This window comes from Perissodus microlepis, chromosome 8 (assembly GCF_051167445.1).
Source record: "Perissodus microlepis isolate ML-2025 ecotype Zambia chromosome 8, ASM5116744v1, whole genome shotgun sequence".
Lineage (NCBI taxonomy): Eukaryota > Metazoa > Chordata > Actinopteri > Cichliformes > Cichlidae > Perissodus > Perissodus microlepis.
Genome location: NC_140468.1, coordinates 12,169,172 through 12,184,358, shown reverse-complemented (window position 1 = coordinate 12,184,358; position 15,187 = coordinate 12,169,172). Strand labels below are relative to the sequence as shown.

The 15,187-nt window shown below is 40.4% G+C and overlaps 1 protein-coding gene across 6 annotated transcripts in view; it reads right to left on the bottom strand.

The window, feature by feature from the left end:
* Nucleotides 1-15,187, bottom strand: part of LOC146381490 (calcium-activated potassium channel subunit alpha-1a) — a 97,797-nt gene that overhangs the window by 74,755 nt on the left and 7,855 nt on the right. For all 6 annotated transcript variants that reach the window (XM_084937555.1, XM_084937554.1, XM_084937556.1 and 3 more), the window contains exon 2: nucleotides 7,946-8,089. In XM_084937555.1, coding sequence (XP_084793681.1) covers nucleotides 7,946-8,089 — 144 coding nt within the window. The remainder of the gene's footprint in view (nucleotides 1-7,945; nucleotides 8,090-15,187) is intronic.

Below are 15,187 nucleotides of genomic sequence, written 5' to 3'. Positions count from 1 at the left end.
GATTTTTGCACCATTATTCAGATATTAAATACCCACAATCAAAACATGCAGCGTGGAACCCCAAATCCCACAGTGGCTTAGCTATGATTTAAGCCATCCTGGAAGCAGCCCAACCACTCTCACAGTGAGGCATAAAGAGCTTAGGGTAGGCGTGGATGGCTGTATCTCCCCCCCCTCCCAGCTTCTTGCTGTCTGTCTCAGCTGAAATATTAGTTTGTTGCTTTAAAATTGTGAGAAAATGACAACGAGGAAAAAAAAGGAATAACCAAATCGTCTTTGCTGCTGTGGATGTAAGAGAAAAAAATCTTGCTGCTGAGCACAAGTGATGACTCAACTCTCAGGCAGCAGGAGGGGTCCTCACTGAGAAAATTCCTCTCACGTGTTAAAATGTAAATCATGGCCTGTGCTGTAGCCGAAAGGCTGGACATACAATAACTGCAGCAGTCCTGTGTTTTAAAGGTTGGAGGAGCTGATCTTAAAGTGAACATTTAAAGTTCCAACATGTTGTATGATCAGTAGGTAACTCATTTTCTTTAAGTGGCCACGGTAGTAAATTAAACTGAACTCGCCGAGGGAAAAACTACTTGAAGTATCAATCAAGAGTTTCATGCCTCTTTTACACCTGGCTTTCCAGAAACAGGAAATAGAGAACTGTGATTAGTGATGGAGACGTAGTGAGCTCAACAAGCAGCTGCTTAGTCATTGTGTAGCTAATGATTTATAATGGAATCTGCTGGCCAAATTGAGAATTTCTCATCATGAAACCGCTCACTGAATGGATTCTAGGGATTGGGGGAAGAATGTTATCATAAAACCCTTCTTGACTATTTTAAATACCATCCCACTTCACTAAACTCATTATACTTGACTGATTGTTTGTGCCTAATGAGAGCCTGCTGAAAATGTGGTGCCCAAACATAGACAGGTTCCAAATTAGAAACGCTTGCGCCACCCCCACCCTGGAGGAATGGTAATTATCACACCTGATACTTGCTGGTGCCCAAAACTAATGGTGTGATTGCTGCAAGAATTTGGCCTCACGATCGCAGAGGGTTAAGGATCAAGCAACTCTCAATCTGTAGACTCTGCAAGCACAGATGGCCACAGGTCAAGATGACCTCAACTAAGCATGTCTAAGGACCACTCAGATCTGTCTGTGTGCTGTACTGAAGGCAAATATTAATGACATTATTATCTACACAGACACTCAAAACACCACCCAGAGCAAATCCGTAACCTGTATAAATGTAGCTAATATTCCATAGTCAGTGTTCGAATACATAACACAGGAGATTCACTGCTTTTTTTGTGTTTGTTTTAATCTGAAGCAATCCAAAAATATCAGCAATGACAGGGTTTGATTTCTGCTATGTGAGAACACATGGAAGTAATTTAATGCATTTAAGAATGTAGACATGATCAAGATGACCTGCTGATGTTCAAAACGATAATGAGAACATAGAAAAAAGGTGATTTACAGGACTTTGAATGTGGCATGATTGTTGGTTTCAGACTGGTTGGTCTGACTATTTCCGAGCAGAGAATGGCCAGAAAGAAACAACAAAGGAATAACAGAAAATATCAAGTAAGCAGTGAGTCTTTGTAAACATGGCTTATTGATGTCAGAGGTAAGACTGCTTCGACCTGATAGGAAAGCAACAGTAAATCAAACCAACCCATGTGGAAAAGTATCTCTGAATGCAAAACATGAGATAGACTACAGCAGCAGAATACACCTGAGAGCTAGAAACAGGAAACTGAGGATACAATTTGCAGAGGGTAACCCAACCAGCATAACAGAAGACTGGAAAAACATTGCCTGCTTTGATGAGTGCCGAATTCTGCTGGTCCATTCAAATCAGAATCTGGTGCGAACATGAAAGCATGGATCCATCCTGCCTTGTATCAAAGGTTCAGGCAAGCTGTTGTGGTGTAATGGCGTAGGGGATCATTAGCACACTTTGAGATCCTTAGGCAAAGTCTACCACAGTATTGTTGTTGACCATGTTGTTGACCCTTTATGACCACAGTGTATCCATCTTCTCGTGTCTACTTAAAGCAGGATAATGTACCATATTACAAACATCAAATAATATCAAACTGTATTCTTGAGAACAACTTTATATACCAAATGACCTCCACAGTTGCCAGATCTCAATCAAACACAGCATCTTTGGGATGTGGTGGAACAGGAGAGTCACATCATGGATGTGCAGCCAACAAATCTGCAGCATCTGTGTGATGCTATCATGTCAATATGGACCAAGATCTCTGAGGAATGTTTCCAGCAGCTTGTTGAATGTATGCCACAAATAATAGAAGCAGTTCTGAAGGCGATAAAAGGTCCAACCGAGGACTAGCAAGGTGTACCCAATTATGTTTGTGTGTGCAAGAGTTTAGTCCATAATTTCTAGGAAATTCTTTAAAAAAAAAAAAAGATTTTACTCGAATCAAGATGGTACTAGTGCATAGTGTGGCGTGTTAGTTTGACTTCATTTATATACAATAATGACTTACCAAGATGTTCTTGGTTTTAACTAGGAATGAAACAAAATAACTTCAGTCTCACATGGCATTGTTTCCTTCTGTAGGGGCCTGACAAAACAGGCCTGGCAGCTGCTGTCACCCGAAAATAGCGGCAGGCTTAGAGACGGGCAGAGAGCCGAGTGACGCTGCCACGTTGTTCACTCTGTTGTACTGGGTGCGGTGAAAGTCACACATGATCCCGTTGGCACCAGAGTCCACAGGTGGCAAACAGCGTCCTGTCTTTGCTACAAGGCCATGGGCGTGTTGAAAGAATATCTGTTACATACAACAATACCAACATCCTAACCTAAAGCCGAGAGTCAACTGGGAATGTCAAGAAAAGGGCACGAAGAGTGAATGCTGACTCCTTTTGTGCTGAGCCGTGGAAAATGTGTAACAATAAATCAGCGCTAACAATGAATTCTCAGTCATGTAAAGGATAAGCGCGCCCATGACTTCTTATTTCTGCTGGAACGGCACCATAATCGGCAATGAGAGAAAAGAGCAAGTCCACACGAAAGTGTTTAGTCTTTCTCTCTCTCTTTCCCCTTTTTAACTCCCATCAGACAAAAAGCTTTTCCATGTAGCGGCTCAATTGCTGCAGCTCACGACCCTCTCAGAGGAGGAGGTGGTAAGTGTCCGCCTGATGAAAATGCCCTTCTGGCCCACCTGTAATTTCGTTCAGTGCTGCTTTCTCCCCTTGCGGTTGCGATATCAAATCTAGCGGTCGAGCCAGAAAATAACTCTTTCACCCTGTCACCCAATATGACTTCCTCTACACACACGCTGACCCCAGAAAACCTAGACGACTCCAAATTGTGAGAACTTTTTGTCTGACAGCTGGTGATGTTAAAATTAGAAGTGACCTAGCTGAAGCTAGCACCTTTTGCTCACGGCTTAACTTGTAGAGGTTTAAGATGGGAAAAAATTGGCCATCATACACTTCCGCTTGCCAGCCACAACTTAGGTATCCGAGAGGGGTGGAGCTGACTGAGGAACCCAGTGATACTGCGCATACATATGCTAGCTACTTGCCAACCATACCAAAAGCCATACTTCGGTTTATTAGTAATGTGGACAGTAACTGACACTAATGGGAGCAGTAATTTACAAAATGAATATGTTGTATTGAATAAAACCTGAAACTAGTGATTGAGCCCATTATATCATTAGAAAAGTCTTTTAACCAGATGTCTTTTGCGAAGGGGTTGCCCCCTGCTGGGTGACAGAAAGAGGTTTTCACACTGGCTTCCCTTTTTAGCCATGGAAATCTTTTGAATACTGTGCAGTCTATGCCAGCACACTTGAGTATAGCTACTACCCCCATCGGTCTCTCCCACTCACCTCTTAGCTCACCAAGCTCCACCCTTTTCAACAAAGCACAGGCATGCTCACGAAAAATATGCTAAACTCAAACAGGACTTCCAATAATGACTGTTTAAAGAGTTTTAAAATGCACAAGTGTGGTTTGTGTGTGTGTGTGTTTTGGGGTTTTTTAAACGTGCAAGAAGTACAGTAGTACTCACATGCCAAATGCTGGTATATCTTGGCAGCTCAGCTTATTGGACTGTAACAACATATGGCATGCCAAACAGAGACTTGTAGCTAGTGTATGTAAGAAACGTTTCCAAAAAAAGGAGTTATAAATAAACAAAAACAGCTGGTGTTTACCTGCAGTACTTTATAGTCTAACTTAAATGCCTTCGACTCTGTTCAACCTGTGACTGAGGTTAAAGCGCAAAGATTGAAAACTTAAAAGCACCAGAGGTCATTTTTGGGCGTCCAATAATAGAAAACCTTTCTCTGGCCAGAATAATAGCTTTGTGACATCCAAGCCCCCCCTGTGGACTTCTAGAGGCAAACACACATGGGCTAAATGTCACTCAGCAGGGTCCTGTCATTTAAGAGAAATCAGATTTTCCTTCAGAATACACAAACTTGGGCCTGGCTGTGGTGCATACTTTCTATCTGAACTTTCTTGAAAATTGTAGTCTCAAGGGAAATACAAATAAGAAATACATCCATAACCTGCTTCTTTATTCTTTTTGGGTTTTTCTTTGGTATAAGTATAAACTGCAGCCAACTGTTCAGGCCCCGAGGGGTGTTTGTTTTGACGTTTGCAAACAGCAACGTGATGACATTTATCATGAATAGGGAGGGTGGTCTTGTGTGATGCAAAAATGGATATGGTGAGGGAAAATGCAATAAAAATAAATAAACTGACAGATGGGATCCTTCTGTGGTCCCAATCTAGAGGAAACCCACAGCTTTACATACATGTTGCTGACCTGAATTTTGAAAACTAAACAAGAGAGTTCGCCTTTCCTCGCTTTATTTGAGCGCTTAAAGATCAGAGACTAGATCTCCTGCAGAAAAAAACTTTACAGACTAAAAGGTCACCAGGAAGTGTCCTCTCTGCTAATCAAACAGCCCTAATGGCAAGGTTTGATCTTTTACAATCTGCTGAGGCCAGTTGGGCAAATGAACACTGGGCTTCCTCAGCTTCCGCAGGGCAGTTTGCACCTGTCTGTCACTCAACAGTCACAGTCAGAGGTAAACATTCAGCTAAGTCTACAGTGATCTCGTCTCCTCTGTGTAATGTGTTACATTTACCTAAAATGTGTCATGCTACAGATGTCAAGGCCCCTTAGTTGAAATGCCCGATTATAGATAGTGAGGGAAAAAAGCCACAACCATCAAACTCAGTCCCTCAGAAAACCAAATGTCTTGTCATGTACTTTAAACATTAACCAGCTTTGTAACCTTTGTGCTCTGACATACTCTGTGTTTGTACTGTAGAGCTAATTGAACAGAAGCCCTCAACTGAAATGTATGATTGTATGTGTTTATTTTTGGCCTTGGGCTTATCAAATATAATTCAGCGATCAATTTTTTGGTCTTTTAACTTTTAACTTGTGGTCCACATATTTGTCTATTTAAGTGTCCATGTTTTTAATTTTTTGGATTGTTTATTTGTCTTTTAGTTCTTCTTCTGTACATTTTGTAAAAAGGCTTTGGAGAGCTATACGGCACGAGCAACTGAATCTTCAAGCAGCAGGTATCAATCTGCTGAACTGAGATTCAGAAAGTTAAATTAAAATTGCAAAACGCTGCAGGCATCCTGCAGCTGAGCCTTCTTTTTTGCATAATCCATGCCTCAACTGTCTCAATTTATCCACTTCAACTTCAGCCACATTTACACTTAATAATGTAGTCAGGTTTAATTACTAAAATTAATTAGGAACAGCAAACTGGATTGTTCATTTGGATTCATATGCACAACCACTAATTGATTTTTTAATTTATTTATTTATTTATTTTTTTGGAGAGGTTCAAGTTTAAAATTGGCAGATTTACTCTTTGCTGGCTTTTATTAAACAAGACTGCAAATAGAAAACAGCTGGAAATAGCAGCTCAAGATACATGTAAATATGGGATCTTTATACAACAAATAAATACACAGAAGCACTCACTTTTATTTAAGCTATTCCTTGCTCTTACTCCCCAGTAAAACTGCTCTCAGATGGCCTGGAAATAAGCTTTAATGCGCTCCCTGAAAAGGCTGAAATAGAAAACACACATCTGCCCTGTTTAGGTAAGCTGCAGTTGCCATGGTTACAGACGAGCACTTGCTAAACAGTTGTGTCAAGCCATCATTGAGACAGAGCACTTGAGCTGCGCGCACGCGCACGCACACACACACACACACACACACACACACAGAAGCAAGCAGAGGGAAGCGTTGGTGTTTTAAAGTGAAAAACAAGGAAACAGAGAACGGGGAGATGTTGTTAGCAAAATGCTGCTGTCAACATACACCACCACTAGTCTCTGCACTCAGTCCACTGTGGGGACAATTTGAGTTTCATAATGTTTGACGGAAGATGAACAAAATGTGCCCCTTGATGCTCCAGCCGGGAGCAAAAAAACATGATTTTATCAGCTGTCACACACACTCACACAGACTGTATGTAAAAGAAGGATAAAGCCACCGTGACATCATCCACTTGTTCGTGAAGTCCCATTTTGACACCACTAATATTGCAGACATTTATGTCTTAAACAATTATAAACAGGTGATTTGTAAAAGGGAGGGAGGTAATTTCAAGGCTGTAGCCGTATATTTAAACATGGGAGTCTATAGGAATGACTTGCTTGTGGACCCAGCCTCAAGTCTCAATTCTAAGTAGTTCTTCTTGGGTTCTTCTGATTTGGCATCTTTTTCCAGATGTTGCCACTTGATGGGCGTGTACATCAACTCAAATCCAGGGTCTATATTTTTATTTAGATTTAAAGGAACATTTTCTTGTAAGCACGACACATTTGAAGCACACTTTATAACAAAAAGACTTGACAAAGTGTTCTGAATCAACTGAAATATTTGTGAATAAGTGAACAACTTCAGATAAGTGTCCAAATAAAGATGTATTCCATCTTCTTAGCCTTCCAACATGATCAGCAGTTTAGTTTTAGCCCACAAATATGAACTAGGTGGATCATTAATATTCCACATCCCATCATAACAGTTTAATGTACAGCTCGCCCGGCGTTCAAGATTAACAACCTCCACACGTCGAGCCAACTGGAGATGCTGCACCGCATTTAAGGGGGTAGTTGAAAAGTGGGATCAAGCCCGAAGCACTGCGTCAAGCTCTGGCACAGTGCTCCCACTCATATCATCTCATTTCATCACTCCACAGTCGCAGTACTTTAAATGCTGAACATTTACAGCCAAATCATTATTCAGTGTTGAGAAATAATAAGAATAAACCTATAAAAAACACCACAGCAAAAATATCCCTGATTGGATATCGTGTGGCAACATAGTTCAGTACACAAGATGATAACAGGTGTTTAAGGGATGTGTTCTCCATCTAACCCTGTGAGCAGACACACCAGGCACCATTGCATGACCAAATGCTATTGTAAAATTGCACATGTCCCTCCCTCCTTCCTTTCTTTGGCATCTGTTTCTCTCTGCTGTCCGAGGTTATTATGGGGTGTATGACCTTAATACATGCCTTAAATCTCTCTGCTTTGTTGCCCAGGCTTTGTTTGGATGTGTAAGCCTCACTGTCTGAGAGAAAACCTACCAGGAGATACACCCAATGATACGTTTATGGGTTTGACAAGCAAAAATAAAAGCAAGGAATATTCACACATGCCCAGTTTGTGCCTGGTCTGACGCAGGGTCCTCTGGCTTGTCCTATAATAACAAATGTTTTTCACAAGACAAAAATACTACAAGGGAGCTCAACCAAGTGAATTGCTGTCATCAGTAAGTCTGGGAATGATTATGATGGGCTGTCACGCTTCATCTCACCGACATCTTAACCAGCGGCCTGCTACGTGTAAGCCTAAGTAGCTGAAGATGTCAATCAAAAACTGAACAAAGGATGATGGCTGAGAATGAGCTTACCAGGACTCTTCCTGTCAGCGTCTGAGCAGATATCATGACTCCGGCCCAATCTTTGACCGAGGTCATCCAGCCCACCTCGCTGGCCGCGGCGTCATCCTTGTCTGTGCGTTTAATACCATCGCCTGTGGTGATCCGATGGACCTCCTGAAGAAAAAAAAGACAAAAACAAACCCCAGTATTGGTTATCAATTGCTGCAATACAGTAATTGAGCCCTTGAGCCCTGTAGGTCAATGCTCTGACCTATAACAAGTGTAGCTTTGGACTCTTTTGGGTGTCAATCAGGAAAAGAAAACACATATGTCAATGGAAAACCAAGGACACTGCGTGCTCATAAGGTAGCCACACATTTAAGCATACCCTGCTGTTTATTTTACAATAATTGTGACAATAATTTGCATATTAACTTATGCTGTTTGAGTTGAGAAGAAAGAATCCAGTGATTAGATTTACAGAGCCAGTAAATCAGGTGAGAAGTTATTTTTCTTACACTTGTAAAATCAAAAGATCTTTTTGCAACTAGAGGGGTCACATCCTGCTGGGCTTTAAAATACCAGGAGGCTACATCCAACTTTGATATACAATTTCTAGCTGCTGCCATTAATTAGATTAACTGTAAAATCTGTAAAAAAAATAAAAATAAATAAATAATACAAAAGCACAGAGAAAACCCCAACAATCAGATGACCCCACAGGAGCAAGCACTTGGCAACAGTAGGAAGGAAAAACTCATTTTTAACAGGAAGAAGCCTCTATGGAAACCAAACCACACCAATGCATGATGTGTTGTGATGGCAAGTTTTTACAATATACACAGATTATTAATAGGATAACATTAGATATTACGTTAACATTAACTCTTACCACCTACAGAGCCCTGAAATTTATTAACAGAATTTGGTTACAAAAAGTAAAATACAACATTTCTAATCTAGGGACAAGGTGCAAGGCCTTCAGAACAAAGCTAAGCACACATGCATACAGTAAACATACACAGACAGCAGTAAAGAGACTCCAGGAGTGTATCCATGGCAGCCACTGAGCTCCTGGTGTTTCTGCTTCACTGAGTGGGCTGCCTGCCTGCCTGCCTGCCTGTCTGTCTTTCTGCCTGCCTGTCCATCTGTCTGTTTGTCTGCTGGGACTGGCATGATTCACAGAGCAGGAAATCGAGACAGGATGCAGAGGTTAGCCATGCTCCCTGATGAAACACCCCACAGCCCTGAGGCCAACACAGCTCAGACTCTTTACCTCATGACATCCTACTCCTCTTCCACCTTAATGGTGTCACACATCGCACTCTCTGAGGCCCGTTCCCTTCAGCTGTTCTCATCAAATACAATTTGCTGATGCCGCGCATGTACGGGAGTTGGGGAGAGCTAACTATTCATTGTTCTTGTGGGCAAATGGGCACGACATGTTTATATTACAGTTAAAAAACTAATTAAGTGGAAACTGTCTGCTATTATTTAAGATTCACATAATAATCTTAAAAAGAGAAAAAGAGAACAAAAAATATATTGTTATGAGCAGCAGAGTCTCTAGGTTTGAGGTATGTGGATAAAAATAAGTAATTAAATGGTTAAAGCCAATCATTAATACTCTACGTGTATCAGCTTAGAGCTGCACACTTCTCAAATCAACAAATGACTACCTCATTAAGGGCCTTTTTTTTAATAAGAGTTTTTAAATCACACCTTATGACTCAAGCATTTGACTAAAAATAAACCACAAAGTCCCTGCTCAGCGTACTGATGAGGCATGTCTCTTCAGGGGATAAAATCCACTGACATTTTTTAAATTGGCCACAAATCCCGAGTAAAGACCAAAACTAACAATGAGCTCATTCCATTAACAAGTATGCTGTGTGCCTTCCTGACGTCAAGCTTCACTGGTGGTCCAGTAACACAGAAAACGAGGCGCACGACAAGTAGGTGCACACCCCACCCCCGTTATGATCACCACTGCACTGCTGCCATAAATACTCAGTGGAGCACGGCTGTATATTAATCAACGATTGGAAATAGTCCCAAACAGCCATTCTGTAAATTCAATTTGAGTAATGTTGCCTGGGGAAAAAACCCCAGCTGCAATTACTGAGGCCTTTTTAAAAACTTGCGCTTTATTATGCTCGTTAAAGATTTACATCCTTAGAATTCAGTCACCGTGAGTCAGAGTGTTGCAGAGAGGGTAGGATATTAATCAAGAATCATTTAGGCTTTGTTGTTTGTCTTTTGTTTGGATTGATTGAAAATGTAAAAGAGTGAGTTACCCTGACTTATCCTTTAACAGAATAAATTGGAAGTCTTCAGCATATACGCAGGCTGTACGCAGGCTGTATGCAGGCAATTCTTGCAGGAGATGATGCAACTGGCCCTGTCCTTCACATTGAAATCTGTGGCTGTCATCAAAGTAACAAAGCATTTATTTTTGTAAAAACAGTCACTATATACGGTTTTGTCTTATTTTAAATGGCAATTCATTAGTAAATCACTGTTTTCTGTTATGAACACCTACTAAAGAAGTGAAAACAGCCTATGTGATAGTTCCTGGTATAGGAGGTGTCATCGGGCCCACGTAACTGTGAGATACTGAGGAAAAGGGAGAAATAAGTAGCACAAGTGCCCCTAGAAATAAATCTCAAGCAAGTTTAGTCATTAAAAATAGCCAAAAGTCAAGTACTGATACTTCAAACATCTGCAGTGTATTAATTGTGTTAACGTGTACAGTTTACATAATTTCTGCCTATATTCAGACCACACATTTCAATCATCCTTCTTATCGTAACTGAATAGTTTGCTCAACAAAGAAATTCAATCATGTACACAGCCATTAAACCGCCGTCAGCCCATGTTAGACTTCCTGCAGCCTGTCCAGAGCCCTGCAGCTAACCTGATAACGCCACAACAACATGTCCACTTCACTTAGCAGCTAATGCAGCCAGCAACCAATTCTGTGAAACTCCAGTTTAGAAATGTCAGCCAACAGGTATCAGCTGTTTTCATACAGATACCGAGTCTCATTCTGCTTTGTCTGTGGACAGTTTCTTACAGAGGCGCTTCTGCAGCAGGGTCTTGCATTGTAAGCCAAGCTTCCAACACTTTCCAAGGTTACATCATTTATTTTAAAAAAAAATCTTATCAGATTGGTCTTGAAACAGAGACTTTAGGGGAATTTAAGTTGAATCTCACTTCTGAATCGCCTTAAGGAGATCACGGTGAGTGGATAAGACTTGGGTAAGGGACTGAAAGGGAAAAGAAAAAGCTGTTTCACTTGTCAGTCAGCAGCCTCTTCAATTAGTGTTAAGCAACAAAGCTATGGAGATCTAAGGCCATGGCAGTAAACTGAAAAATGTGGTGTAGTCTAAATTGTTTGGCTAGGAAATGCTAAAACGTCCAGGTATCCCTGACTGCAACCTGTGATTATTAGTTTAAATGAAAACTCTGGAATAGGTATAGATTTTATTGGTTTCGTCAGAATTAAAGGCTGATTTTGATTGGACGCAAGCTGTAAGCACCAAGGGTTACCAAGGGTCACAATAGCTATGAGTCTCTAGGATGTATGAAACACAATGTGTCACATCACAGTCTAAAGTTTAATGTGGCACGAAATAAGAATTATTATTTATAGAAATGGTAGTTATTTAAAGGAACTATTACTTTAGTCTGCCACACAGTTTACTTATCTTCAGATACTTTAGCTCCAAGCCACAACAACTGATAGTACAAGTAGCTTATTAATATTGTAAAACAGCATCCTAGCTTCCCAGTTAGCAACAGTCATGTTTAAGTTTATCTAAGTGTAAGTGTATGTAAATATATGAAACATATGCTTACTGGCTAAAAAAGTTACTACCTGGATTTAACTAATCAAAGAGATAAGAACTTTGCATTGGATAATCACTGCATGATTCCATGTTGGAAGACAACCCACTGTCACCCAACGGCTTCCCTTTTAGAAGAGTCAAACTATTGGCCTGCATCAAGCAAAGAAAACAACTAAAGAGACTTCTGAAGCTAAAAATTCGGTTAGAACTCTCCAATATGCTAATTATTAAAACCTGGAAGGATAGTGGGCTCAATGAGTTTACCTGAAACCTTGGCTGATTATGACCCACACCCGTTCCTTGGCTTGTGTGATTAGGTAGAGGCTCAATAGGGGGTCCATGACCCTCTTGGGGACATTCCCATAGGGCTTAAAATCTGGGACTCTCCACCAATTGCTCTTAGAACTGAAAAAGCCTCTTGGATGAGAGGTGAAACATCTTCAAGGAAACTTAAAGAAGTCCAGACGCTTTTCTTTTCCAAGCTCCTTAGACTTCAATGACCTGGATGACTGAGAACCTTCGCAGACATACTGGAACGACAGTGGTGAGCCATCATCTCACAAGCAATGTGGACTAAACAGCTGTGTAGCCTTAAGAAAACCATTTATCAGTGAGCCTAACTGGATTAAAAGAAACACTTCAACTTGATTGTAAGTATAAAAATTGGACTCGTAGCAATGAAAAAGAAGTCGTGTGGTCCAAATTTTCTATGTTCCAGAGTGATGGGCGTATCAGGGTAAAAAGAGAGCCAGATAAAGTGATGCGCCCATGCCTAATGCCTACCCTACGAGCGTGTAGAGGCAGTGTTATGATCTGAGGTTGCTTCAATCAGTCAGCTCTATGTTCAGCAATGTTATGTGCTCAAAACTGAGGTCAGCTGTCTATCTGAACATACTAAATGATCAGGTTTCCCATCAATGCCTTTTGCTTCTCTGATGGCACAGGCATATTACAAGATGACAATGCCAGGATTTTTTGGGCTCAAATTGTCAAAGAGCGCTCCAGGGAGTATGAGACACCATTTTCACACATGGATTGGCCACCACAGAGTCCAGATCTTAATCCCATTGTGAACCGCTGCGATGTGCAGTTTAATGCTTTACGTAACGGTCTGACTCTCCCATCATCAATATGACATCTTGGCAAAAAAGTTAATGCAGCTCTGCACATAAATAAATGTGACACAGCAAATGCAAGCTATCATCAAAGCTAACGGCAGTCTGACTAAACATTAAGAGCGTGAGCCTCGTTTATTGGCCAAGTCTTAACATGTCATTTGTCTATAAAAACAACTAAAACATCTACACAGAGTGTTCCCATAAACTGTATATGAAAGGAAAAATTCTTTGCATAAAAACGGCACATTGTTATGGAGAATAACGCTCAGCCTGTAAAAATGGCTTTGCAACTGTGCCAACAAGGCTGAGGAAAGAAATGTCCCTATGCAGCTCAGTGACCTTCTCTTGATTTAACCACGAGGCTAATGCAGCTTGCTTTATAAACTGGAAGTGTAAAGTTTCACAGATGATTACAAATTTTATCCGTTTACATTTTGGGAATACTGAATTTCCTGGCCAATCTTTGCAAGAAGGCTTAACTTTGTCTCCTGATCTCCTGCAATTTTTCAGATTTTAAGGAAATACTTATTTCTAACTTTTTTTTTTTTATTTGAAAAAAGCATATATACAAAAAAGGAAAGAAATAGAAAAAGGAAAACAAGAAAATCACTCAGAGAGCTCTGTTCTCCACCAGGAGAAATTTAATTTTTGTCTTGAATTCCTGTCTCATTTCATACTCACCTCTCTACTCAAGTATCATGAATTTTGGTTTAGAAGATTAACCCTGCCTCATTGCTTGTCACAGGATTAGAAATGAGTATATCAGAGAAACAAGTACATCAGGGGGACAGCTCAGGTTATGTGGTTTGGAGACAAAGTTAGAGAGGCAAGGCTGAGACCTTTGGACATGTGCAGAGGAAGGGATACTGGATATATTGGACAAAGGATGGTGAATGTGAAGATGCCAGGCAGGAGGAAAAGAGGAAGACTACAGAGACTCATGGATGTAGTGAAGGATGACATGCAGAGGTTTGGTGTCACAGCAGAGGATGCAACAGGTAGAGTAAGATGGAGGCGACCCCTTAAAGGAGCAGCCAAAAGAAGAAGAGCGTGATATCATTGAAATCATGCTTTTCATATACAGCACATTATATACAATACAATTTTTTTGAGGGGGAACAAAGTGTCTGTACTGAAAGTGAGTATTAGTGATGGACGGTGCATCACTTTTGTTTTCTTTCCAGAACCGTTTGGAATAATGGCACAGTTATGTGAACGTTTATTTCTTTTTCTTTTTAAAACATTTCATCTAATGCATTTCTCTGACACCGCACTTTTCTGCTTTAATGAATAAAGTGGCGCAGGCTTCAGTGGGGGAAAGTGATAGCCGTTAAGTAGGTTTAATTGGCATCACGCTGCTATTCCCCACCAGTTTAATGACCAAATCTAAAAATGTAAGCTGAAAACACGTCGCCATGACACTAAAAGCAGAGTTCAAAGATTATGGAGTTGCGATTCATGACTGTCCAATTATTCTTTAAAAGGGTCAGATGAGTGACTTTATCTTAAGGTCACACGCAGGAAGATACCGTCAATGACAAACTAAAGCGCAGTGTTTTTGACATTTAAATCCTTCCTGCATGAAAAAAAAAAAAAAAAAACAGATACAGCAAGCGTTAACATGTACAGTCCATGCCACGTTTACTATTCTAAGTGCAATATTTTAAGCGTTATGGCTATCCAAACACCAGAGGGTTAAACAATCGTTCACTAGACTTCACTTTAATGTAACGAAAATAGCTTAGATCCATTTTTAATAGCAGCAGAAAAGCACATGCAGTCATTACAGCAGCTCAGAGAGCACAGCTCCTCTTTGTCACTTTGATCAGTAGTCAGAGCCTCCAAATTTAGGTTTCACTATCTCACCTTAATCTAGTCTTCCTGACGCCGAACGTCATTAATCAAAACGGCTGGCCTATTCTCAGGATGCACCATGATCATTTCTCAAAGTGAGAGTATTAAACTAGAATAGAACATGTGGTGGGGACACGATTTCTCCAAAAAATGACTAAATTATTTAAACATACATTCATTTAAATCACGTTAATAATGAACAAGAGAGAAAGCCTTCCTGAAATATGTTGGGGTAATGAAAGATTACGTGTAGACCAATGTTCTTCCTCACAATGAATACAATTAGAAAATGAGTTCTGGAAATGTTGGGATGCTGTGTTAAATCCAAATAAAAACTACTAAGTTACAAATTCCATAAACCCAAATTGTATTCATAATATAACACAGAAACCATATCAAATGTTTAAACTGAAAAAATGGACCATATAGGAAAAAATATAAGCTGCATT